The sequence below is a fragment of the Trichechus manatus genome, unplaced genomic scaffold (assembly GCF_000243295.1).
Source record: "Trichechus manatus latirostris isolate Lorelei unplaced genomic scaffold, TriManLat1.0 scaffold00068, whole genome shotgun sequence".
NCBI lineage: Eukaryota > Metazoa > Chordata > Mammalia > Sirenia > Trichechidae > Trichechus > Trichechus manatus.
In genome coordinates, this window is record NW_004444004.1 from 1,517,530 (window position 1) to 1,544,752 (window position 27,223).

General features: G+C 41.4%; 2 protein-coding genes across 9 annotated transcripts in view; one reads left to right on the forward strand and one right to left on the reverse strand.

Annotated features, from left to right (window-relative positions):
• The window catches only part of LOC101347605 (NACHT, LRR and PYD domains-containing protein 3), a 44,662-nt gene that overhangs the window by 11,210 nt on the left and 6,229 nt on the right, over positions 1-27,223 (forward strand). For 4 of the 8 annotated variants that reach the window (XM_004379835.3, XM_023734449.1, XM_023734450.1 and 1 more), the window contains exons 3-9: positions 9,857-9,944; positions 11,065-11,109; positions 14,281-15,940; positions 18,325-18,414; positions 24,221-24,391; positions 24,507-24,677; positions 26,411-26,590. In XM_004379835.3, coding sequence (XP_004379892.3) covers positions 9,875-9,944; positions 11,065-11,109; positions 14,281-15,940; positions 18,325-18,414; positions 24,221-24,391; positions 24,507-24,677; positions 26,411-26,590 — 2,387 coding nt within the window. In that variant the 5' untranslated portion in view covers positions 9,857-9,874. The remainder of the gene's footprint in view (positions 1-9,856; positions 9,945-11,064; positions 11,110-14,280; positions 15,941-18,324; positions 18,415-24,220; positions 24,392-24,506; positions 24,678-26,410; positions 26,591-27,223) is intronic. The other 4 variants (XM_023734451.1, XM_023734453.1, XM_023734452.1 and 1 more) reach the window with 2 other exon arrangements.
• TEX13B (testis expressed 13B) lies at positions 20,951-22,163 on the reverse strand. The gene is given in 4 exon segments (XM_023734428.1): positions 20,951-21,219; positions 21,222-21,372; positions 21,451-21,537; positions 21,705-22,163. Coding segments are annotated over 4 exon segments (966 nt in total).

Genomic DNA, 27,223 nt, shown 5'->3' on the forward strand with positions numbered 1-27,223 from the left:
AGGTGACCGTAGGTGGATGGATTTACATCTGGGTTCTCAATTCTGTTCCATTGATCAATGTATCTGTCGTTGTACCAGTACCAGGCTGTTTTGACTACTTCTTTGTATAAGTCTTTTATGTCCCTGGTTAGATTTTTCCTAAGTATTTTCGCTTTTTAGGGGCTATTACAAATGGTATATTTTTCTTGATTTCCTTTTTGAAGTTCTCTTTTTGATGTATAGGAATCCAGCAGATTTTTGTATGTTGATCTTGTATCCTGCTACTCTGCTGAATCTATTAGTTTCAGAGTTTTCTTGTGGAATCTTTGGGGTTCTCTATGTATAGTATCATTTTATCTGTGAATAGGGATAGTGTTATTGCTTCCTTTCCCATTCAGATGCTCTTTATTTCTTTTTCTTGCCATGCTGCTCTACCTAGGACTTCCAGCACAGTGTTAAATAGGAGTGGTGATAAAGGGCATCCTTGTCTTGTTCCCATTCTCAGGAGGAATGCTTTCAGCTTCTGTCTGTTGAGAATGATGTTGAATGTTGGTTTTGTATAGATGCCCTTTATTATGTTGAGGAATTTCCCTAAGTATTTTATTATTTTTGATTGTAATATAAGAATTGTTTTCTTGATTTCATTTTCAGATTATTCATTGCTAGTATATAGAGATACAACTAATTTTGTGCTTGATCTTATATCCTGCAACGTTGCTGATTTCATTTATTAGCTTTAATAGTTTTTTTAAAAGGGTTCTTTAGAGTTTTCTATATATAAGATCATGTTATTTGTGAGTAGAAATAGTTTTCCTTCTTTTTTTTCCAGTTTGGATGGCTTTTATTTCTTTTCTTTGCTTGGCTGCTCTGGCTGCAAATTCCGGTACACGGTTGAATAGAAATGGCAAAAGCAGGCATCCTAGTCTTGTTCCTGATCTGAGGGGGAAAACTTACAGTCTTTCACCATTGAGCATGATATTAGCTGTCGATTTTTCATAGATGCCCTTTATCAGGTTGAGGAAGTTCCCTTCTATTCCTAATTTGTTGAATGCTTTTACCATGAAAGGGTGTTAGGTTTTGTCAGATTCTTTTTCTGCACCAAATGAGATGATTATTTATTTTGTTTTGTTCTTTATTCTATTGGTGTGGTATATTACATTGATTGATCTTTGTATGTTGAAATACCTTTGCATTTCTGGGGTAAACCTCACTTGGTCATGGTGTATAATCCTTTATATTAAAAGGATTCAGTTAGTTTGTATTTTTTTGAGCATTTTTGCATCTATATTCATAAGGGATATTAGTCTGTAGTTTTCTTGTGATGTCTTTGTCTTACTTTGGTATCATGGTAATTTAGGCTTCATAGAATGAGTTAGGAAGCATTCTCCCCTCTTCTATTTTTGAAGCGTTTGAGAAGGCTTTGTGTTAATTCTTCTTTAAATTTTGGTAGTATTCACCAGTGAAAACATCTAGTCTTGGACTTTTCTTTGTCAGGAGGTTTTTGAGTACTGACTCAATCTCATTACTTGTTATGGGTGTATTCAGATTTACTTTTTCTTGAGTCAGTTTTGGTAGTTTGTTGGTTTCTAGGAATTTGTCCATTTCATCTAGTTTGTCTAATTTGTTGGTGTACAATTATTCATACTCTTCTTTATAATTATTTTAATTTCTTTAAGGTTGAATTCTGATTTTAGTTAGTTTAGCCTTCTCTCTTTTTTCTTGGTCTAGCTAAAGGTTTGTCAGTTTTGTTGATCTTTTCAAGAACCAACTTTTGGTTTCACTGTTTGTCTCTATTATTTTTTCTATTGTCTACTTCATTTATTTTCACTCTAATCTTTAGATTAGTTTAGAATTTATTTAGATTATAATTATTTCCTTCTTTCTGCCAGTTTTGTGTTTAGTTTGCTCTTCTTTTTCTACTTCCTTAAAGTTGAAAGTTAATTTATTGCTTTGAGATCCTTCTTCTTTTTTAATGTAGGCATTTACAGCTATAAATTTTCCTCGAGCACTGTTTTCACTGCATCCCATAGGTATGTTGTATTTTCATTTTCATTCATCTCTAAATATTTTCCCATTTCCTTTGTGATTTCTTCTTTGATCCATTGGTTGTTCTTGAGTGTGCTGTTTACTTTGCACATATTTGTGAATTTTTAAATTTTCCTTCTGTTGCTGAATTTTAGTTTCATTCCACTGTGGTCAGAGAAGATACTTTGTATGATTTCAGTCTTTTTTAAATTTATTGAGACTTGCTTTGTGGTCTAATATATGGTTCATCGTCGAGAATGTTCCATGTACATTTGAGAAGAATGTATATTCTGCTGCTGTTGGGTGGAGTGTTCCGTATGTGTCTGTTAGGTGATATTTTCTTCGAATACTTGAATTTCTTTCTTTTTTAAATTAATGTTCAGTTTCTTAATTCTTCTGGAATTGAATGATGGTATGTATGTTCATTTAGTTTTTCCAGATGACTGTCTCAGCCACTTTGTTTTTTAGTCTGGCCTTTCCCACTGTTTTTAAATATCAACTTTATCATAAACCAAATTCTCATGTGTCTATGAGTCTTTTATACACTTTGTTTTGTTAATCAATCTGTTTATTCCTGCGAAATAGACACTGCTTTAAATACTATTGCTCTATAGTAAATTGTTTTTCTATCTGGTAGCACAAATTCATGAGTAGCCCAAATGAAAACCCTTGTCGGTCTGACAGCATATGCCGGTTCTCATGGGAGCCTGCCTATGGTGAGATGTGCACTTGGATGAGCTGTATAGGTGGCCTTCCTTTTAAATGTGGTAGCTTCCTATCTCCCTTGTTGAATATAAATTACCTGGGGCACTGTTCTGCTTCTCTAATCCCAGTGCCTACTATGGTAGTCCCCCATGTCAGAATTCAGTTCTCTCATCTTGACCCTGAGAGCAGAGCCAGATTCATCTGCTGTAATAGTGAGGGGAATGCCTAAACTGTTCTACTCTTTGATCTTAGGATTATTCCAGGGTTCTGCTAGGAAATTTATGTGTTTTGAATGTCTTCTCAGTTATTTGTATTGACTTTTGGGTTTCTCAATGTTGTTAAGTTTGACGTCAATTTGATTGCCTTAGAAATTTCTTATTATTTGTAGGTAGGATATAGTCTAGGCTGATGTAACAAAAAAAAAAAAAAATCCTCAAAATACAGTGGCTTAAACTAGATAGAAGTTTATTTCTCTCTCATTGAAAAGTCCAAGTAGATAGTCCAGGGCTGGTATGATGGCTCCACAGTCATCAAATAGCCCACTTCCTTCAGTCTTGTTGTTTTGCTGATTCAATTTATAGCCTTCTTCTTGTGGTCCAAGAGTTGCTTTAGCTTCCTCTGTCTTGCATCACATCTATATTTCAGCTAGCAGGAAGGGGAAAAGGAGAAGTGGTGTGTACCCTCCTTTCATCTAAGAACACAGACTACAAATTGCATAAAGAACTTCTACTCACCTTTACCAGAACATAGTCATATGGCCGCACACTAGCTGCAAGGGAGACTGGAAAATGTAGTCTTTAGCTAGGCAGACATATGCCCAGCTAAAATGTCTATACTGTATATTTCTATAAACTTCTATATTATAGATGAAGCATGGATGTTGAAGGATAGCCAGCAGCCTCTGTTACACTCTTCTAGTTTGCCAGTGATATCCAATGGAAGCAGTAAGAGATGGCTTGGGGTGATAGGCACCCTCTTAAACTCCCATCCAGTTCTTCCTTCTAAAATGAAAATATTCACATTCTTACATATGGACGGCCGTAAAGTGGGAATAAAAGAATCTTGAAAGCAGCAAGAGTGAAGCAACTCATCATGTGCAAAGGAATCCTCAATAAAATTAACAGCCGATTTCTCATCAGAAATCAAGGAGGCCATAAGGCAGTGGGATGACATATTTAAAGAGCTGAAAAAACCAAAGCAAAAGCAAAGAAGTTTCCTAGACACATCCAAACACTTTGAGGGACAGAGTAGCTGGGACTGGGGTCTGGGGACCATAGTTTCGGGGGACATCTAAGACAACTGGCATAACATAGTTTATAAAGAAAATGTTCTACATCCCACTTTGATGAGTAGCATCTGGGGTCTTAAAAGATTGTGAGTGGCCATCTAAGATACATCCATTGGTCCCATCCCACTTGGAGTAAAGGAGAATGAAGAAAACCAAAGACACAAGGAAAATACTAGCCCAAAGAACTAAAGTACCAAATGAACCAGAGACTCTACCAGCCTGAGACCAGAAGAACTAGTTGGTGCCTGGCTACCACCAATGACCACCCTGACAGGGAACACAACAGAGAGTCCCAGACACAGCAGGAGAAAAATGTAGAACAGAATTCAAATTGGCGTAAAAAGACCAGACTTAATAGTCTGACAGAGACTGGAGGAACCCCTGAAACTATGGCCCCCAGATGCTCTGTTAAAAAAGAAAAAGAGAAAGAATAAAGGGCTGGAAAAAACGTCAACCAAGAATTTTATATTTACTAAATCTGTTCTTTAAAAAAGAGGGAGAAATAAAAACATCCCCAGGTAAAAAAAAAAAAAAGCTGTGGGAGTTTGTTACCAGTAGACCTGCCCTACAAGAATGACTAAAGGGAGTCCTTAAGGTTAAAATGAAAGGATGCTAGAAAAGTAACTTGAGGCCATATGAAGAAATAAATATCTTGGTAAAGGTAACTGTATGGGCAGATATAAAAGCCAGTATTATTGTATTTTTGGTTTATAACTCCACTTTATATGTTCTACATGATATAAAAGATAAATGAATAAAAAATAATTATAAAGTTACATTATTGGGCACACAATGTGTAAAAATGTAATTTGTGACAACAATATAAACAACTGCCTCAGTATGACAAAAGACATTTATGAGAAACCCACAGCTGACATCAAACTCAGTGGTGAAAGACATGAAAAACTTGAGATCTTTCCCCTAAGATGAGGAACTAGACAAGGATACCCATTTTCACCACTGCTGTTCAACATTGTACTGGGAGTTCTAGCCAGAGCAATTAGGCAAGAAAAAGACATCCAGATCAGGATGGAAGAAGGAAAACTACCTCTGTCCACAAGTGACATAATCCTATATGTAGATTTCCACATTCAAAAAAATCAAGTTTGATTCCAAACCCTGTATGCTTCACCAATACACCATCTTTCCACTTTAAAAAATAACCAAGTCTTAGATCAATGGCTCTCTTCCCTGGCTGTGTATTAGAATCACCTGGGGAGCTTTTAAGAAGAAAAAAAAAAAGAGCTTCATAAAAAATGTTTTTATTTAGTTTATTATCAATGTGGGCCAGACATTGGATTTTTTCAAAAAGCTTCTATTTATTTATTCATTCAATAAATACTTAATGAATGTCTACTCTGTGCCAAACACTTTCTAGGCATTTACATTCTAGCAAAGTGTATCAGTCAGCTATTGCCCCAATGATATGTAACAACCACAAAAATCTCAGTGGCATGAAAAAATTAAGCACGTATTAAACACTTATTAAGCACTTATTCTCCCATATGTGAAGGTCAGCTGTGGCTCAAATGATTAGACAGGGCTCTGTTAGGCAGCTCTGATTGAGGCTGGGGTCGCTCTGCTTCATGTATTTCTCATTTTCCTACAACTAGGGGACTAACTGGGCCTTGTTTCTCCAGTGTTGCCTATCATGTCAGTGGCAGAATCATGAGAGGAGATGTATAACCATGCCAGCACATTGTAAGCCCTTGCTTGAGTCACATATGTGTACACTCTATTAGCCAAAGCAAATCTCATGGCCCAGCTCAAACACAAGGAGTGGGAAAATAAGCTTTACTTTCTTGTAAAACTGCGAAGTACACCCACTCCTCACTTATTGACATGGTTAGGTTCCAAAGACCAGGTCATTATGCAAAAATCAATGTTATGCAGAAATGGAGGATGACCACATCAGATCACAAAATGGAAGATGACTGCATCATTACATAACTGCCAAATTACATCATTACATAACTGCCAAACCACTGAGACTCATGGCCTAGCCAAGTTGACACATAACCTTAACCATCACAGCCAGCGTTACTCTTGCCTCACACCTCAGCATTCATTACTGCCAGACATAATGTTAATGTTCAGAATAGTCGGATAGTAGAGTTTTTACTATTATAAATGTAAAACGTCTGATAACAAGATAATCGATAAATGAAGAGTAGGTGTACATGGTAAAGGCTGGGAATTGGGGCCAATAATTCTAGTTTACCACGTGGTGGGAAAGACTGACAGTGAACAATAAACATAATACAAAAGTAAATTATCAAGTATGTGAGAAGGTGATAAATACTACTGTGAAAAAGGAAAAAGTTTTGGAGGGTGGTATGTGGGTGATTCTGATGTGCAGCTAGGATTGAGGACAACTGATTTTACAGCGTTAAACATGGAAAGAAACTTGATCTAACATTCCCTCAGCCATTTTAAAAATAATAAAACAAACTCAGAAAGGAGAAAAATATACTTAAGTTTCATAAGTAGTTAGAGAAATGGAACTAGAGGGAGATCAACTTCTGGCATGACAATATGACAATGTGAGGAACTCCACTAACCTGCTCCCCGGTGAAACTGGTGAAAAATATATATGTATATATATATAATATTTTAGATATCATTTAAAGCCTCTGAAAATGGCCCTAAGGGCAAACAGCAAATAAAGAAACATCTATTCAAGAAAATTTGGTAAGAAAGACAAGAGCCTGTGGTATGTGAACCAAGACTGCTTCCTCTGCACCACCCTCAGCTCACTGAGGAGACTCCATTCCAGAATGCTGTAGCCAAGACACAGGGCTTTCGCTCTCCCCCAGCTCCCAGCCAGAGAGCTCGCTTCCCAGGAGGAGCAGGATTTCAGCATGTCTCATCCTGCTGCCAGCTACCTATTGCTGAAGCTAAGTCCTGGGTGACTGCAGTAAAGAGGTGGGGTTTATCATCTTCTGTCCAGCCTCCACTTGTGGGATAGAAGCTCTACCTTGTGTGTGGCATGCTGAGAATACTGAGATCTGATTGTCATCACCCCGGCTACGAGGTTGTGGTTCCACACCAGTAGGGGCCAGCTGAGAGGACCTCAGGCTTCTGCCCTCTCTCCACTGAGCACTCAGTTCCTAGAGCAGGAGTGCCACTCAAAGAGAAGCTTGCCATTGTCACTACCTTTAGCTCTATAGCCACCAGACTCAGAGCTTTTGCATAAAATCAGATCCTAATCACTTTCAAAGGAACTGACTTAATTTGAAACATGATGTGTAGAAGTTAAAGCTTAAAGGCACTCTCAAGAACAGTGGAGGTTGTGGTGAAAGGCAGTTGGGAGGAGATTTGTGGATTTAATGGAAACAGTTTAGACTGTACGCTGTTAATTTGTAGGAGCGCACCAGAAAATAAGACAGCTGGGAGAGACTCTGCTGCAGTCAGAACAAGTATCAAACACTGACCTCAGAAACGATTTCTTCAATGGAGCCACGATTTGTTTGGGTTATTTTGTAGAGCAATTTATGCCCCCAAGGCTTTGTTGAAAGCAGTAGAGCAATCAGCTGGCAATTAGTGGAGTTTAACAGCTGGCTGTGGTCAGAGGAAGAGGATGAGCGCTCTCACAATATCAGTGTCATCCCAGGGTGACTGGGCATATCCAAAATTACCCCTTTCTGAGGAGCAACATCAGAGGCTTACCACTGGGGGGCAGGCAAATAAACTTTACCAAAATAATCCAGCCACCCACTAAACAAATAAACAAGCAAACAACAAGCCCCGAAGTCGGGTGTGGTGTAAGGCCTGAAATTAAGATTCAATATTATGTGCTTGAGATCTGGTAAAATCATGAGAGCCTCAAATGGCCTAACTGCAATTCCCTCCACTCACTCTGCTCCCCCAGATAAGGTACCCTATCCAAACAACCCTCCTTATCACAGAGACCAGGCACCAAACCCAAAACCAAATGCACTTGGCATTGAGTTGATTCCTACTCATGGCAACCCTGTAGGACAGATGGAACTGCCCCATAGGGTTTCCAAGTCTGTAAATATTTATGGAAGCAGACTGTCACATCTTTCTCCCATGGAATGGCTGGTGGATTTGAACCACTGACCCTTTGGTTAGCAGCCGAGCACTTAATCACTGTGCCACCAGGGCTCCTGAGACCAGGCACAGTGCCTACTTATTCCTGAGCAGTGGGCTTCCATCCCCTCCCAGCCCATGGAATTATTCAAACAATCCAATCACATCCTCCCATGAGATCTAGGGATCACCCTACCTTCTTGTTACTACAAAACCTGATTCCCCCAGTACTTGCTTGTTCACTCTGTTCCTGAGAGCAACCCTCATGTGTCCCTGTGTGGCACAGTGCAATGAGTCATTTCTTCCCTGGGCTGTGAGTATATGTGACTAATAAACTGCTGTTGATCTCATCTGACCAGTGTCATGTGTTTGGCCATCCCCATAACCTTGGGACAGGAATCCCTCCCTCACCACTGGTGTTAAGTGGAGGTAATTAAAATGGGGGGTGGGAGGCAGTACTCAAGAGTTGCTACAATATATTATCTAAAATATTTAGTTTCTAACAAAAAATAATGAGGCATGTAAAGAAACAGGAAAATATGACCTGTACACCAAGGAAAAAATCAGGCACCGGAAACTGCCCATGAGAGTGACCAGATATTGGACTTAATATTAAAAGACTTCAAATTAGCCATTATAAATAGGTTCACAGAACTAAAGGGAAACATAATTAAAAATGTAGAAGAAAGTTTGATGACGGTGTTCCATCAAATAGAGAATAGAAATAAGGAGAAATTATAAAAAAGAACCAAATGGAAATTCTGAAATTTAAAAGCATAGTAACTGGGATAAAAAATTCACTGGAGGGACTTGACAGTAGATTTTAACTGTCAGAAGAAAGAATTAGCAAATTTGAAGGTAGATCTATAGAGATTATATAAGCCAAACAGAGAGAAAAATAATGGATAAAAATGAACAGAGCCTCAGAAAAATGTGAGACACCATTAAGCACACCAATATACACATAATAGGAGTACCAGAAGGAGAGGAGAAAGAGAAAAGAGAAGAAAAAATATTCACAGAAATAATGGCTGAAAAGTACCCAAATTTTTTGAAAAACAATAACCTACACATCCAGGAAGTGCAACAAACTCTAAAAAAGATACATGCACAGAGATCCACAAACAGATACATCATAGTAAAAATACTGAAAGTCAATGACAAGAAGAAAATCATGAAAGCAGAAAAACAACTCATTACTTACATGGGAATCCCAATAAAATTAACAGCTGACTTCTCACCAGAAACAATGGAGGTCAGAAAGCAGTGGGACAACATTTTCAAACTGCTCAAAAGCAAAAAAAAAAAGGCAGTGAAGAATCTTATATCCAGCAAAGCTACCTCTCAGAAATGAAGGTGAAATAATGATTTTTCTAGCTAAATAAACCTGAGAAAATTTGTTGCTAGCAGACCCACTTTACAAGAAATACTAAAGGAAGTTTTTCAGGCTAAAAGAAAGTAACCCCAGATGGTAATTTGAATCTACATGAAAAAAAGAGTACCAATAAAAATAATTATGTAATTATAAAGGAGAGTATGAATGCATATTTTTCTCCTTTCTTAACTGATTTAAACAGTAATTGTATAAAATAATATTTGTGTTGTATAAGATAATATGCATGTAATGCATTGGTCTGTCTTCATGTGACCCCCACCACTGGTCTCACCCCCATTATCTTCTTGGTTATTGGGCTTTCTCTTTTCCCCAACTCTGTAATGGCTTAAGTGAGTAGTCTTTCTTGAGTTACTTTTTCACTCTGAGTTTCTGCTAGGCCTTACAATCATTATTCCTGTTTTGGATTACAGTCTTCTTAATTCACCAGGATGAATAATCAAAAGAAAAGAAAAGATATGGAACCTGCTTGTACCTGGAGTTTATTATCTTCAGAGAAAAGTGAGTAACTGAATGAGGTAAAAAGTGTGTAATCTAGATAATCCTGCTCATTCTCTTTCCTCCATTTCCTTTCTCCATGGCCTTTAGGATTCTTCTGAATCAGTATTTTGTTGAATGAGTATGTGTGTGTATATTAATATATTACAATGGATATAGTATTTACCCATTAAGAATACCCTGAAACTGTCCATTATCCAAAATGAAGAAAAAGATAGAAAGGAGAAGAGTTAACTGTGTTTCTGGTGTTTTCCATACTCCCCAAAGCATTTATAGCCGTAAAAGACCTTATGTCTCCCCCTTTGCTGTGACCACAGCTTTTCACAGGAAACAGAACAAAAAAGCACAGAGTGAAGGATTACTGAAGGCCTTCCCCTTGTGGCTAATTCCTGAGCTCCAAGGATGTTTAAATGTAGGGTACAGAAACTGGTTATTCTCAGCAAACCTCTCACTTTCCTGCCCACTTTTGTGACACTCTAATATCTGCCTTTCCAGACCCTACTTTCCCCACCCACTTGTTGAGTTAGTACTCATCTAGTCACACCTTCTCCCAAGTCTAAGTCTCACTTTTGCTTTAAAAGGTGTACAAGTATTTTTTAAAAAGGAATATGAAGTTATGTGTGTGTGCTTGTGTATTTTGTAATCTATATATCTATATTTCTAAATGTTTGAATTGAGTGTGTGTGCCTCTATATTTGAATGTAGGTCATTGTGTACATCTGTTCGGCAATACCTATTCTATACTGTTAACAAATGAGGTTCAACAGAAGCCTGAATAATGGGCTAATGTTCAGTGGAAAGCAAAATACCAGAAAACAATCATTCAGATAATGTGCACACTTTTAAATTCATGCCTAGAGTTTTCCTTATTGACTATATAAATTAAAATCTTCACACTCTAAATATATGTGTGTGGGAAGTTCTTATGTTTACTTTCTGTTGGACATAAGATGTAAAATATGTTTGTGGGTTAGAATTGGTGTTACTGAAGTGTCTTACTTCCTTGTATTTCTGTTTGGGGAACAGCATGAATGACTAGCAGTGTGGGTGAATTTCTATATATTTCATATTTGGGTATGAATGTATATTTGTGCTATTAATGTGAGCTCTTTTACTCCCACAGCCACTTCAAGTTCTCTGGCTTCATTTTCATGGAGGGAGCTCACAGGTGGATGTCTTTTCTCTTTTATCCCTTTTGCTGTTTGGGGAATAGTGTCTCCCACAAAACCAGCTGCTGATCCGTACTCTTCTCCCATTTCCTCCCCCATATTCACTGGGACAACAGTCGTTGATTTTCTTGACATTATCTATGAAGCCCAAGACTGTCATGGCAGATAGGACTTCTGTATCACCATCGGGGTATTCAAATGCTGGGAGGACGGCTGATGGTGGTGGTCAAGCCCCTAGATATAGAGAACTTCATGGCTAGAATAGATAAATCTGCTTCTGGAATGATCCAAATCAGAGGTCAACAAACTATAGCCCCATGGACTAATTCAGGTCAGCAGCCTGTTTTTGTGAGTAAAGGTGTTGCTGGAACACAGCCCATCTGTTTGTTTACATATTGTCTATGTCTGCTTTCATGCTTCTATGGCAGAATTGGAGCCCTGGTGGTGAAGTGGTTAAGAGCTCGGCTGCTAACCAAAAGGTCGGCAGTTCAGATCCACTGGCTGCTCCTTGGAAACCCTATGGGGCAGTTCTACTCTGTTCTATAGGGTCGCTATAAGTCAGAATCAACTCGATGGCCCCTAACAACAACAGAATTGAGTAACTGCAACAGAGATCCAATGGCGTGTAAAGCCTAAACTATTTACAAACTTTTATAGAAACCGTTTGCCAACTCTGATCTAGATCAGCATTTCCAAACTGAGTTGTACAGAACGATATTTTCCAAAAGTTAATAACTGTGCTTTTACAAAAGGATTCTGTTGTCATTTAAGACAAGAAAATGCAGGATTAAACAAAATAAGACAATTTATTTTACTGTATGACATCTCAGAACCCTTCATATGTTGATTTGCATTGAGAAACTCTAAAAGGGGATTTCTGTAACTTATTTGACCACAGAATACGTTTTTCACAACTCTGCTATTAGTATCTTGCAGAATAGTATTCCAGGATACCCTTATTTGGGAAATGCTGACTTAGACATTCACTTAATAGAAGTTTGAACTTGATGACTAACTCCTTGGGTTATTTTTTCTAGTTATAGAAGGTGAAAAACTATGTAGTATAATGTTTAAGCACATAGATCATGGCTTCAGACAGACCTGAATCTAAATTAAGGCTCTGCCACTTTCTAGCCATCAAACCTTGGACAAGTTACCTAATGCTATAAGCAGGACCTGATACGTAATTTGTGGGGTGTGGTGCAAAATCAACATGTGGAACCCCTTGTTCAAATATTATTAAGAATTTCAAGATAGTAATAGCAGAGCATTAAACCATGCATGGGGTCCTTCTGAGTACGGGGACCTGTGTAACTGCACAGATGGCACACCCATGAAGTCAGCCCTGGTTATAGGTTTCAGTTTCCTCATCTATAAAGCGTGGATAGTACCTACTTCATGGGATTGTTGTGAGAATTAAATCAGATAATGTATGTAAAGGACCTAGTACATGGCTAGACAATATGTAAACAAATGGGCGTGGCTGTGTTCCAGTGAAACTTCACTTACAAAAATGGCTACTGACCTGATTTATCCCATGGGGCTATACTTTGTTGACCTCTGATTTAAATCATTCCAGAAGCAGATTTGTCTATTCTAGCCATGAAATTTGGTACTAGGCACAATAAAAAACCAAAAACCAAACCTGTTGCTGACAAGTCGATTCCGACTCATAGCGACCCTATAGGACAGAATAGAACTGCCCCCGTAGGGTTTCCAAGGCTGTCAGTCTTTACAAAAGCAGACTGCCACATCCTTCTCGTGCGGAGCAGCTGGTGGATTCAAACCACCAACTTTTAGGTTATCAGCCACTGCGCCACCAGGGCTCCTAGGCACAGAATAGGCAATAATAATAAATGACTTGTTTTTCATTCATATCTCTAGCCATATTCAATAAATATTTATTGTGTCTACTATATGCCAGGCACCATGCTGGATTCTCAAGGTACTCTGGTGAAGAAGACAGATGTAGATGATAGTTTAACGGGAAAGACAGACAGTGAACAAGTAAACAAGCAAACAAGGCAGTTATAAATTGTGATAAGTGTTGTGAAGGGAAAAATAGGGTGCAGGGATGGGGACGAATAGAGAGGATTTGCTTTAAATTGGATGGTCAGGCAAGTCCCGTTCCAGAAAGTAATGTTTAGTTGAAAACTGAAGAATGAGGAGCTATCCACGAGAAGAGCAGGAGGAAGAATGCTCAAGGCAGAGAGAATAACTAGTGCAAAGACCCTGAAGTAGGAAAGAACATGGCATTTTTGAGAAACTAAAAGTAGGTCAGTGTGCATATGTTTGGTTGTAGTTATTTCTATCACAAAAATAAAAGTAGGCTAGTGTACCCTTACTGTAGGGAGTGAGAAGGAGAATGATAGAAAATGAGGCTGGGGAGCTGGATAGGATCCAGATAATATAATGCTTTGGAGGATAAGGTAAGGATTTTGGATTTTACACCAAGTGCAGTGGAAAGCCCTTGAAGGGTTTTGGTCAGGGCAGTGATACTTTTAGATCAATTTGGCTGCTATGTGGAGAAGAGCCAGTACATGGGCAAGAGTAAAAGGCTATTTCAGCAGTCCAAGAGAGAGTTGATAGTGCTTTTGGACTTGGGTGGTATTTGAGAACATAGTGATAAATAAATGGATTCGAGGGGTTTTTGGAGGTATAAATAATCCCCATTGCCATCGAGTTGATTCTGACTCATAGTGACCCTACGGGACAGAGTAGAACTGCCCCACAGGGTTTCCAAGGAGCGCCTGGTGGATTCAAACTGCTGACCTTTTGGTTAGAAGCTGTAGCTCTTAACCACTACGCCACAGAGTTTCTATATAAATGATAGGCGTTGCTTATTGAGTGGATGTGGAGGATTGAAAGGAAAAAGAAAGAATGACTCCTTACAGTTCCTGCGTAACTAGGTAGCACCATTTAACTGAGATGAGGTGCCTGGGGAGAGTTTTTGGGTTTTTTTTGAGTTGTTGTTGTCAGGTGCCATCGAGTCAGTTTCAGCCCATAGCGACCCAGAGGGGTTGTAAAAATCAAGGGTTCAGGTTTAGACATGGAAAGTTTGAGGAGTCTGTGGGGCATCCAAGTGGAGGTGGTGGTGATGATAGTGTTATAGTTGTTTGTATTGTTGTCTAGGATTCTGTGATTACTAATTCTTGGTGTCACCTCATTAGATTACCGGGAAATATTTAGAAAACATCTAAAAGAAAAATACCTAAAAATAGGCATCGATAAATGTTATCACCATGGCAAGCATGTAGAATCACAACTGCTTCTTGTAAAGGAACATGGAATATCAGAAGAGACACCGTGTGGAATTCCTCAACAAGAACATTTCATTGAGATGGAACATGTTTTTGATCCTGATGAAGAGGGCTCCAGCTCATCCCGAACCGTGGTGCTTCAAGGGTGTGCTGGGATTGGGAAAACAGCTGTGGTGCACAAGTTCATGTTTGACTGGGCAGCAGGAATGGTTACTCCAGGCAGGTTTGATTATCTCATCTACATCAACTGCAGAGAAATAAGCCATATTGCTAACGTTAGTGCTGCTGACCTGATTGCTAATACTTTTCAAGATATAAATGGACCAATCTTGGACATTATTCTGACATATCCAGAGAAGCTTCTGTTCATTCTTGATGGATTCCCTGAGCTGCAGTACTCTGTAGCTGACCAGGAGGAGGATCTTAATGCTAACCCCCAGGAGAAGAAACCAGTAGAAACCCTCTTGTGCAGTTTTGTGAGGAAAAAACTGTTTCCCGAATCCTCCCTTTTGATAACTGCCCGGCCTACGGCCATGAAGAAGCTACACTCTCTGTTAAAACAACCTATCCAGGTAGAGATTCTATGGTTTACAGAAGCTGAAAAGAGAGCATATTTCTTGAGTCAGTTTTCAGGTGCTAATGTGGCAATGAGAGTCTTTTATAGTCTGCGAGAAAATGAAGCCCTTAACATCATGTCTTCTCTCCCCATTGTCTCCTGGATGATCTGCAGTGTCCTGCAGTCACAGGGAGATGGTGACAGGGCTCTTATGAGGTCACTTCAGACCATGACTGATGTGTATCTGTTCTACTTTTCCAAGTGCCTCAAAACCCTTACAGGCATCTCAGTATGGAAAGGACAAAGTTGCCTGTGGGGCCTTTGCTCTTTGGCTGCAGAGGGACTGCAGAACAAGCAAGTTCAGTTTGAAGTTAGTGACCTCAGAAGACATGGGATAGGAGTGTATGATACCAACTGCATTTTTCTCAATCACTTTTTGAGAAAAGCTGAACGAGGTGTCCATGTCTATACTTTCCTTCACTTCAGTTTCCAAGAGTTCTTGACTGCTGTGTTTTATGCCCTGAAGAATGACAACAGCTGGATGTTTTTCGATCAGGTAGGGAAAACGTGGCAAGAAATATTCCAACAATATGGAAAAGGTTTTTCATCACTAACAATACAATTCTTATTTGGCCTCTTACGTAAAGGAAACGGAAAGACTGTGGAAGCTACATTTGGAAGAAAAATCTCTCCAGGACTTCGAGAGGAATTATTGAAATGGACTGAAAGAGAAATAAAGGATAAATCTTCTAGGTTACAGCTTGAGCAAATAGACTTGTTTCACTGTTTGTATGAGATTCAGGAAGAAGAATATGCAAAAAGGATAACTGATGAATTACAGTCAATTATACTGCTTCAACCTACCTATACAAAAATGGACATTCTGGCTATGTCTTACTGTGTAAAAAGCAGTCACAGTAACCTGTCAGTGTCTCTGAAGTGTCAGCACCTACTTGGATTTGATGATGAAGAACGAATCTCAGCATTCAGGCCCCCAGCCTTGATACTTAATCAGTGAGTATATTCCTGTCTTTCCTCTAGTTTTTTGGCCTTCAGAACCAATGGGCCTACTTGTTCATTTCATGTATTTGGACACACAGTCATTCATAGCATTGCCAATAAATAAAACTAATCATCTCAGCTTTCCATGTTTTATGTCAGTAAACACAGTAAGGATTTATTGAATGCAGTATGTCCCTGGGTTACAAATGTCCGATTTAATGGACAACTCATACTTGCCCTTTAATATTATGTAAATTTTTCCTAACTGAAACGATTGAACCAACCCCTGCTCACAACAAATTCTTCATCACAATCACCTTCACTTGCTGCACGTGCAGCTTTTAAATCATTGAAAAGGCTTGGAGCCTTTTCTTGCTCTAACCAAAAACCAAACCAAACCCATTGCTGTCAAGTTGATTCCGACTCATAGCGACCCTATAGGACAGAGTAGAACGGCCCCAAAGGGTTTCCAAGGAGCGGCTGGTGGATTCGAACTGCCGACCTTTTGGTTAGCAGCTGAATGAATGCTTAACCACTGTGCCACCAAGGCTCCTTTCTTGCACACACACAAAAAAAAGACCATTGCCGTCGAGTTGCTTCTGACTCATAGCGACCTTATAGAACAGAGTAGAACTGCCCCATAGGGTTTCCAAGGAGCGTCTGGTGGATTTGAACTGCCAGCCTTTTGGTTAGTAGCCAAGCTCTTAACCAGTGAGCCACCTGGGCTCCTCTTGCACTAAAGTAAGGCTAAATAAGAACCGTATGCACCTGTTCTGACTTAACTACAAATTTAACTTAGACACACTTAGGAACGGATCTCATTCATAACCTGGGGACTACTTGTATCTTTCCTGTATTGAACACTGGCTTAAGTAAACACCGAGGGAAAATTAACATTTTTGTGTACTTACTGTGTGCCAGGCACTGTGCTAGCCACTGTAAATGTGTATTAATCTTCATGTTCACTCTGTGCATGTGCTTTATAAAGTATTATGAATATGTAAGGTTATCAGCATTATAATTGAAGACTCTGCTGTTTTGGTATAGAAGACCATTCTGGAAAAGGTTGTAAACCTAATATTGGATTGGTTGTCATTATGTTCTACATATACTTCATCACTGAGGCCTCAGCTCAAGGTTAGTAAGGGGCAGAACTAGGAATAAAAGTTCTATGTATCTCACTGTAAAGCCTAGGTTCTTTCCACCAAACCTTGCAACTTCACAGAGGCATGAGAGCTGAAGTTCAAAGAGGCTTAGGTAAACCACTTTTGTAATATGGACTTTGTACACTATAAAATATAGCTCTACTGACTTATTGACTATCTTACTAAAGAAGACTTACACTTGTGTTATCTAGAAAATGCCCCTGGTCTTAAGTCTGTTCTCAATATTCTGGTTAAGGTGGACAGTGCCTCTGCCCATTGCTGGGCCAGCTGAGGGGTAGGAAACCTGGAGAGAAGAATGGGCAGAAGGCTCTACCTGGAGGAGTGCGTTAACCTGAGTCTTATCTCTTATAGTTGTATTTCCTGAGTGGGCAATAGCATGGAGGTAGAAATACGCATAGGCTATGTGAGTTTGAGGGAAGTGGGGAGAGCAGGAAAGGGGTGGCAAGAGTTTGTGTTTGGGACTAGATAGGGAAGGGGCAGGACAGGTTAAATGGACTCAGATTATGAAGGACCTTGGCTATGAGGTCTTGATTGATTAATGAGAGCTTCAATCCAGCTGTGTATTATAAAGCAAGGTGATAGACTAATACATTTGAAAGATTTTAAACACTGAGGGAAACAAAAAGCGTTCATTCTGGGTTTCCAGAAAATCAGCCTTAGATGGAATTCTCACCCTCAGCCCTTATTTATCAGAGGACTAAACTCTTTTCAGGATTTAACCCAAGATACCCCTTTCCCAAGCATTTTGGCTAAGTTCGAGTTTACTATTGAACTTCCCTAGTTTTCAAGTATTATCATTAATTCTTCTATTAGTACTGACAACCAAGAATTAGTTATATTGTAAAAAGAGCTTGGCCAAGTTAATTGACCTCTCTGAGCACCTGCAAAATGGTGATTACAATACCTATATCACTGGGTTAAGGACTGAATAAGATAATATGTATATGTAAAATGCTTACCTCATGCCTAGCAGGTAGTAACATGGCTTTATAGTCAGACAGACTTGAGTATTGACCTTGTTCTTGCACCTACCTATGTGACCTTGGGCAAGTTACTTAACTTTTTTGTGCCTTAGTTTTCTTATCTGTAAAACGGGGTAATACATCTCAAGGTTTTTGGAAGACGTAAATAAGTGCTAGCATGGTTTAAAAAAAAAAAAAAGCCAAAATAAGCATTTTGTTTTGGGGGGGAAAATAGTTTTAAATTGTTCTTGTTTTTCGTCTCTTTTAGGTCCTTCCAAGTGCGTCATTTGCCAGTGTCTCGGCTACACTTCCTCTGTCAAGCACTGTGTAATCCATACTGTAAAATCAAAGACCTGAAGTAAGTTGAATTTTGTTTAAAACTCTTTGGCATTTGCAGGTAAAGACTGGGTTGCACTCCTAGCTGATCAGACGTGAAAACAAAGTATAACTAGTGCTAAGCTTCCCCATAGCAGAGCAGCAAATGAAAAGATACGCTACAAGTCTAGAAGGGGAAGGAAGGCACAAATCTCTGCCCTTCCCTCCTGCCTTTTCTCTTTTTGTATGTGCTGTTTTTGCTGTAATGAGTGGGTAAGCAGTTGTAGCACCTGAGAGATGTGTATGGTGCCGCTTCTGGAAGTACACCCCATTCTTTTTCCTCCCAGACTCCCACTGCCCTCCCTCTTGGTTTTCTTTCAGTTGGGTCCTATCCCACTCCATGGAGCTTGATGATTCTTTTCTGTCTCTCCTCTATTCCAAAAAGTACCATCGCTCAGAAGTCTACAGCCCACCCTGACCTCCCGCCCTCACTCTCTCAGGTGTCTCAGGTGTCTACATCAGGGACACACAGGCAGGAGCCCCCTCGGTTCCCCACCCCCACCACACAGATCAGTGTGTGCTCTCCTTCTCCCTTCCTGTCCCAGAGGAAGAGGGGGCCTTTCCAAACCTACCCAAGCCAACAAATTCACTTTATTTTTTTTAATTTTTGTGAACATTTAATTATTTCACTTTGCATAACACAGAATTATATAAAGATGTAAAAGCCCTCCACCCTTCTGCCCCCTACCCCACCCAACCTCCCCCATCACCCCACACCCTACCGCCTCCCATCCCTAACCCTGATCCCACCCTCCCTTGGTAATATCTTGTTTGGTGAATGTCTTTCCAGATCTTTTTCTATGCTTACTCAAACATAAATCTATAATTATATATAGTATATACACTTACAGAACTTTTGGGCATTTTGTTTGACCAAAAAAAAAGAGATCCTGTTATATGATTTTTTCTTTTTATTTAACAACTGGTGGACATGTCTCCAGTACAGTATGCAGGATTTACCTCATTCTTTCACAGTCTTGTATTTTTGAGCTTTCTTCCGCTATTTCCTTCTCCATGGTTCACGTTTCTCCCATATTAAAAACAACCCTCTTCTCAACTGTGTTTCCCACCTTACTCCTTCTCTTCACAGCCAAAGGTCCTTAAAGAAGAGCCTCCCCCCACGGACTGCACTTCCTCACTTACTACTCACTCCTCAGTCGCCTGCAGTTTGGCTTCTGCCCCTGTATCTGCTCTAAGATCAACAGTAAACACCAGGCCCAGTGGACACTTTTTAGCTCGTCTTATGGGGCCCTTCTGCAGCCCTGGGGCGCTGTTGAACACACTTTTCTTGAAACTCCTCTCCTCAGCCTCTGTGACACTCCCTCTTCTGATTCTTCTGTTCTGACTGCTCCTTCAGTCCCTCATTACCTCTGTGGTTCCTGACCAAGGGTCATTTTACCCCCAGGCTTGTTTTGATTGTTGCTTGTGATAAAATTCCCTCAGAACATCCATGAGCTTCCTATTCGGTTCATTGCTGGGGACTCTTGGGATACAGAAATCACTACTACCTGCCACCCCTGATGCACCTCTTCAGCCAGTTCCAACATTTTCTTTGATAGTCTGTTGTTTACAGCTGTTCTCCTGGTACCAATTTCTGACTTGGAAATAATCTGGGTGCCCAGAACAGGAACCCACTCAAGCTAGCTTAAGGAAAAGGGGATCTATGTAAAGGGCATTTGCACATAGCATAATTGCAGGAAGTGGAAAAGTGGTCAGGCAGCCACTTTCTCTGGGGTCACAGGATCAACTCCTTTCTGCTTCTCCACACCTCTCTGCTTCCTGGGACCTCATCCTGGCATCCTCTAAAAGACACTTGCCTCTGTAAAGCGCACGGTTCTCCTCCCCCACAGTTGGCCCCAAGACCAAGTAATACATGCTCCATTGCCCAACACCATCTTGACTATGGAATCTGCTTCTAGTGTGACAACCTGTTAGGTTCCGGATGGGTCAAATGTCCACCCTGGACCAATCATCTAAGGCCTACATGTGGGTGGGTGTTATAAACATGCCTGCCTAGGGTCCACCAGACACTAGAGTAGCAAGGAGACACCCCCACAAACAGAAGCCGTAGTAGTTCTGGACTGTTGAATGCTAATGTTCTGGAACACAAAAGGGGCCATCAAAATACATCTCTCTCTCTCTCTTCCCCAACCTCTGGATCACCCACCCCACCCCTACAGCCCACCCCACCCCCCTAAACCACCGTCCACCCTACTTCACCTCCCTCCTACTCCCTTTATTCCCATTCTCCCCTCCCTCTGAAAATTGATTTCTCGTTAGTATGTTCTAGTTCATATTTCTGCATTCACTAAGAGTTTTGTAGCCAGATTCCCCTCCCACAGCGGAAGCAAATTTTCCTCCGTGAAAAATTCACAGCTTTACACCAAGGGCAGTCCCAATCCCCCAGCCTGCGCACTATTGGAGGCCTTCTCTGCTGATGGGATTCAGGGTCTCTCCTGCTTCTTTGGGGTTCTTGAGGATCTATTCCCTGGGTCCCCACATCAGGCCAAACATTAACATCAGAAGCCCCGCAATGGGCAGCCGTCTGAGGTGGAGCTGCTGCTGTGAACGTGGCTGCTGGTGGGGATGGTATGGGTGTGGGTGGGTCTGGGAATGGGGATAAGGGGCATGAGTATGAGTATGTGAATGAGGCAGGGAGTTGGACAGGAAGGGTTGCCGGCGAGACTGTGGGCTCAGGTTTCTCGGCCCCAGAGAAATCAAACATAGCTGTTTCCACTAACCTGAGCTCGCCCTCCCTCTGCCCTCCAGAGGTGAAATTTTTCTGCTCCACAGCTCCAAGAAGCTGCAGGAAGCTTCCACCCAGCTCCTGTGCCGCCTCGGTAGCAGGGGCGGTGGCAGCCCCTGCCGCATCCCTCTCCTCTTCTCCTTCTGTGGCATCAGCAGCAGAAGTGGTAGCAGCAGCAGCCACCCCCTCCTCTTCCTCCTTGCCTTCTCCTTCTGCCCCAGTCCAATCGGCAGTGGCTAGGCTTGGCCACCATGTGGCCACCTCCTCCTGTGCCTCCTCGCCTTCTCCTTCCGTCCCAGCCCCACCAGCAGTGGCCAGTCTTGGCCACCCTGTGGCCTGCTCCAAGGGCTGCTGCAGTTCCTGGGGAGAAGGGGGCAGAGTTGAGACCCGTTCTGGGGACAAAGGGAGGGGCCAAGGAGTGGTGGTGGAGGGTGGGGTTAGAGGGCGGAAGGGGACGGGCTTGTGGGGCCGGGGGAGGGGTTTTGCGGCCGGGGGAGGGGCTTACCCGGACTGGGAGCTGTTCTTACAGCCTGGAGGAGCTTCCACCTCAGCCGGTCCCTCTCTTTCTGCACCTCCGCCAGGGAGGCCTGGAGCAGCTGCAGCTGAAAGGCCGCCTCCTTGCGCTCCAGCTCCTGCTGCGCAGTGAGCTCCTTCAGGTCTGCGGCCAGGGCCTGTGCAGCCGACCTGTGCAGCTTGGCGAAGTCGTGCAGCCGCTGCACCCTGCGCCCCTGTAACTGGCTCTGCCTGCGGGCGAAGCGCACGCCCAGGGCCAGGCCACCCCAGGCGCAGGCCTCCTTGGCCTCGCTGGGCACATCGTTGTCCTCCAGGATGGCCCTGAGCTTGTCCTCCACCTCCTCCCAGGACAAGGACATATTCTCAAGGTAGAACTCGGGGCCTTTCACGTGCCCGGTCATCTTCTCGTTGATGAAGGCCACCACCTTGGCGTGGTGGAACCCACCACAGGCGTCCTCAGGGTTCAAGGCCATGAGGGCTGAGGCCCTTAGCAGCTTTGCTGGCCCTGCGGGGAAGGATCAATCTGTTGTGTTCTCTCTTCCCCTTCCCACCCCCCTCCGCCTCCGACCCTTGGAATGACGCCCTGACCGGCTTGCCTCGCCCTAGGACACCTCCCCCCAGGCTTTACCTCTCCAGGACCAGAGGAGGTGCAGGCCAACCACGCCCTGCCTACCACGCCCACCGAGAGAAGGCACCTCTCTCCTTCCAAAGCCTCCGGGGAAAGGAAGCCTCAGGGCCAACCCACCAGGCGGCTACCCTGGGACTGTTCCAACTTCCAGAGACTGCGGGGGTGGGTGGGAGTGCATGAGAAAGGCCTCCTCCCCCAACCCAGGACATAAGGGATGCGGCTGCCAGTCCAAAAGCACTAGATGTCAGGAAAAAACAAGAGTGATCAGAAAAGACTTAGAACCAAGAAAATAAAGCGCCTGTAATCAAGTAAAAAAGCACACACCCCCCTCATAATGGTTGGTTCTACGCAAACGGGGCCGTCCTGTAGGTGGAATGTTCTAGAACAGGAAATAGTCCCAATCCCTCAGGGATCTCGGACAGCCCCTTGGAGACAGAGGGTGGAACCAGGGAACAGCCCCATCCCTTCGTTGGCTCAGCATTGAACACTACAGTCGTCCTAAATGGTCATAAATCCTCGTAATTTTGTCTTGAATCTATTCATCTCTGCCCCTCCACCCCCACACCATCCTAGTCCAGCCACCCTCATCTTTTCCCTGGACCACTGCAGCACCCTAACATCAAATCTGTACCCTGCCGTGCCCCATGATAAAAGGGATCTGACCATGTCTCCTACAACCTTCAGTGGTTTTTTGAGGCATGTAGGATAAACCAGGCAGGCCTCAGGTTGAGTCCTGTATTTGCCACTTACTATGACTTTGTGTATAACTGAATATATCGACCTATGATCGGGACTGAATGAGACAGTGCATGTGAAATTAAAGAAGTCATAATTTTTATGATCCTATTTATGTAAAATGTACCAACAAATCATGTATATATGTATGTATATATATGCATATTTTTATGATCTTGGAGAAAGGAGTGGGAGGATATATATCAGACTGTTAACGTTCGTTATATTTGGGAGGTAGGGTTGGAGGGGAAGTTGGGAGAAAGTTTTTAACTTTTAAACATGCATCTTTCTATGATTTCATTTCTTATAATGAACATATAACTCTATATGTATGCATACATTAAAAATCTAGAAAGATATACACCAAATTTTTAACAGTGATTGTCTCTGGATGATGGGAATGTAGGTATTTTTTCCCTACTTTGTTCTTTACATTTTACTCTTGTGAAAATAATAAGGATGTATTGTTTTTCAAAATAAAAAGGAACTTGTTTTCTGATAACATCTGATCATTGTAAATAAGTTTTGATTACCTTTGATTTAATTACTTACATGTTTTATGTCTCCCTGTAATCCTACCCTTCCCCTATCCTGGGAGATAACCCTGTTAATAGTTTGATATTATCCTTCTAGTCTTTTTAAATAGGCACTTGACTCCTGGCCTTTGCACAGGCTGCTTGGTGTATGGTTTGCCCCTCAGCTCCTCCCTCTTTTTTTGCTCCCATTTTCATCATGTACCTATTTCAATTTCTAGTCCCCTCTCATGACAGTACTCAAGTGTTTCTTCCTTTTACAAGTATTCTCTATTCTCCAAACCTCATCCCAAGGTAGGCTGAATTATGTGCCACCTTTCTGTGGCCCTGTAATACCTTGTGCATACCAGTTGCAGCACCTTTCACACTTTCTCATACCAGTGCATACCTTGTGCATACCAGTTGCAGCACCTTTCACACTTTCTCATTTTTTTCCCCATTGACGGCATTCCTTGAGATCAGAGTCTGTGTCTTAACTATCTCTGTTTTCCCAGCGTCTAGCACAGTGGTAAGCACCCCATAAATAATTGTCAAATTAATTGAAAGGTTTCATTACATCAGTAAGATGCAAACAAGTACATTCAAAGAGAGCCTTATTTTCTTTCTTCTCTGAAATATCTTTTTCTCCTCACAGACTGATTTTCTGCCACCTCACAGCTTCTTGTGGTAGGGACCTCTCCTTAGTATTTGAAGCTAACCAGTATTTGACGGATTTGGAATTTGTAAAAAATACCCTGGAAGATTCGGGAATGAAGCTTCTGTGTGAAGGATTGAAACAGCCAAACTGTGTGTTACATACACTGAGGTAACTGATAGCTGGAGAATTTGATGTCTGTGTTCATACCATTTTTTGTCAGTTTTTATTTGTTTGAGGGGAAAGCATGAATAAGGTAATGAAGTCATTCTTCTGTTCTCTGAAGCTTCTACAGATGCCTTATCTCTCCTGCTTCTTGTGGGGCACTAGCAGCTGTTCTTAGCACCAATCAGTGGCTCACCGAGTTGGAATTTTCTGAAACAAAACTGGAAGCTTCAGCTGTGAAATTTCTCTGTGAAGGCTTAAAAGATCCAAATTGCAAATTACAGAAGCTCAAGTAAGTTGTAACTGTTAGCTTCCATTCTGCAAGAAAATTTTTTTAATTATGTGACTCAAGATGGATGTTGTATGATGAAGACACGTTGCAAGGAGTCATGGAGAGGGAGAATGAAAGTGGCAGTCCCTAAAAGTATCCCTATGCAACAAGCTTAGTAAGAGAATTCTCATTTTAACTGACGGTAACATCAATGAAGATAATAACCCAGACTTATTGCATGCATAGTTTGTACTAAACATTGTGTTGAGTGCTTTGTGTACATGATCTCCTTTACTCTGCACAACAACTCTGAGCGATTCAGATTCTTAGCCACATTTTACCAGATGAGGAAATCGAGATCCAACATCACCAGGCTAAAAATGACAAAGGCACAGTTTGAAACCTAGATGTGTCTGACTTCAAAGCCCATGGTAGTTACCTTAATCAAAACTTTGTTATCATATGCGTGTGTGTTGTTTTTTTTTTTTTTAAACAAAAGCTCTTTAGCATTAACGTTTTCTAAAATCACCCGGCTACCACTGCCAACCACTCTGACAGGGATCACAATAGAGGGTTCTGAACAGAGCGGGAGAAAAATGTAGAACAAAATTTGAATTCACAAAAAAAGACCAGACTTACTGATCTGACAGAGACTGGAGGAGCCCTTGAGACTATGGCCCCTGAACACCCTGCTAACTCAGAACTGAAGCTACTCCCGAAGTCCACCTTTCAGCCAAAGATTAGACAGGCCTATGAAACAAAGAGTAACACACGTGAGGAACGTCCTTTTTAGTTCAATCAAGTATACAAGACAAAATGGGCAACACTTGCCCAAAAGCAAAGACAAGAAGGCAGGAAGGGACAGGAAAACTGGACAAATGGACACGGAGAACCCTGGGTGGAAAGGGGGAAAGTGCTGACACATTGTGGGGATTGCAACAATTTGTGTATAAATTTTTGAATGAGAAACTAGTTTGTGCTGTAAACTTTCACCTGAGACACAACATTTTTTTAAAGTTTTCTAAAATCCACCTTGAAAACTTATTTTATGCAAAGTGCCTCTATTTAAAACTTCTAAATTGGGAGCTATAAATACATCTCCTCATGAGCCCTCTTCAAGACTGAGTTTGGAGCCTGGTAACTCAAGAGAAAATTGAGAACTCAAAGGTTGTAGTGCATATCACAGAAATTATTGAAAATAATGGAAGAAAAAGTTGATGGGAAATGGTTCAAGGAATTGGACTACTTAATATGGAGAAACAAAGGTTGAGAAGACAGTAAAAACCTCTCCGTGCCAATATTATGTGGATGATAGTGATGGGCTGGATCTCTCTAAGGATGGCACTTAAAATTAATCATGGACATTTGGATAAGAGAAAAGGAAAGATCTTTCGACTGTAAATTTTTTTAAGGATAATTACAGACTTTTCCTTCTGGGATTTAAGAGGATATGAGGTAGACAGCTAAATTCATACGTGGAATTGAAATGAGATTAGGTCAGCTCGATGTTTCCTCTCAACTCTTTTCTTCTCTCAGGCAGTCTGTTCACATTTATTGAGTTCCCACTGTGGGACACATTGTTTTGGAAGCGTTATACAAGTTGCTCCCATGCGGGTGAGGAAGCTGTGACATATTCAAAGTTGGGGGCCTTGTATCAGTGGGTCTTTATTTTCTCTGCTCATGTGGTATTATTGGTAGGGAGTTAGTAAGGCACTAAGGTGGCCAATTCTATCTCTGTATATCTTTCTTTCCAGGTTGGGTGCTAGCTTTCTCCCAGAAAGCTCAGAGGCTGTTTGCAGGTATCTTGCCTCTGTTCTCATTTGCAACTCAAACCTCACTGAGCTGGACCTGAGTGAAAATCCCCTGGGAGACACAGGGGTGAAGTTTCTTTGTGAAGGTCTCAGACATTCCAACTGTAAAATGGAGAAGTTAGAGTAAGTCTCTCAGAACACTCTGGCATCATCTTACGACTGCTGAACTTGTTGAGTGCCTACTGTGTACCAGGCTTCATGTTTGGTGCTTGTCAGAAGTCATATCACTTCATTCACTCCTTACATTAACCATATAAGGTGGATTTTTAATCCGCATTTTGCAGATGAGGACACTGAGGCTCAGGAGAAGAAAGTGACTTGTCCAAGGTCATACAGCTAAGTGGTGCAGTCAGGATGTAACTCTAAAATCTGTCTCCAAATCTCATACTCTTTCCAGTATACCACAGCCCTATATATTTACACAAATGATACTAATTAAATATATAGAATACCTACTATGCATGAAACACTAGGCTAGATGTGGATGGAGTTATCAGAAATACAAGTGACAAGGCTGCCCTTAAGGACACACAGATATGAAACAATTGGAGAGCAACACAATTCAATGTGTAATCAAGTGCCAAACCAGTGTAGAATCATTTAGAAACACCAGATGAGCCAAGGGCAGAGGAGGAAGTCACTGTGGGCTGGAGACATCAGGAGGAACTCTGTGAAGGAGGTAGGGCAGGAGCTGGAACTTGAAGGATGAATGGCTGGGACTAAGCTAAGTGAGGAAGCTAGGAGAACATTCTCAAG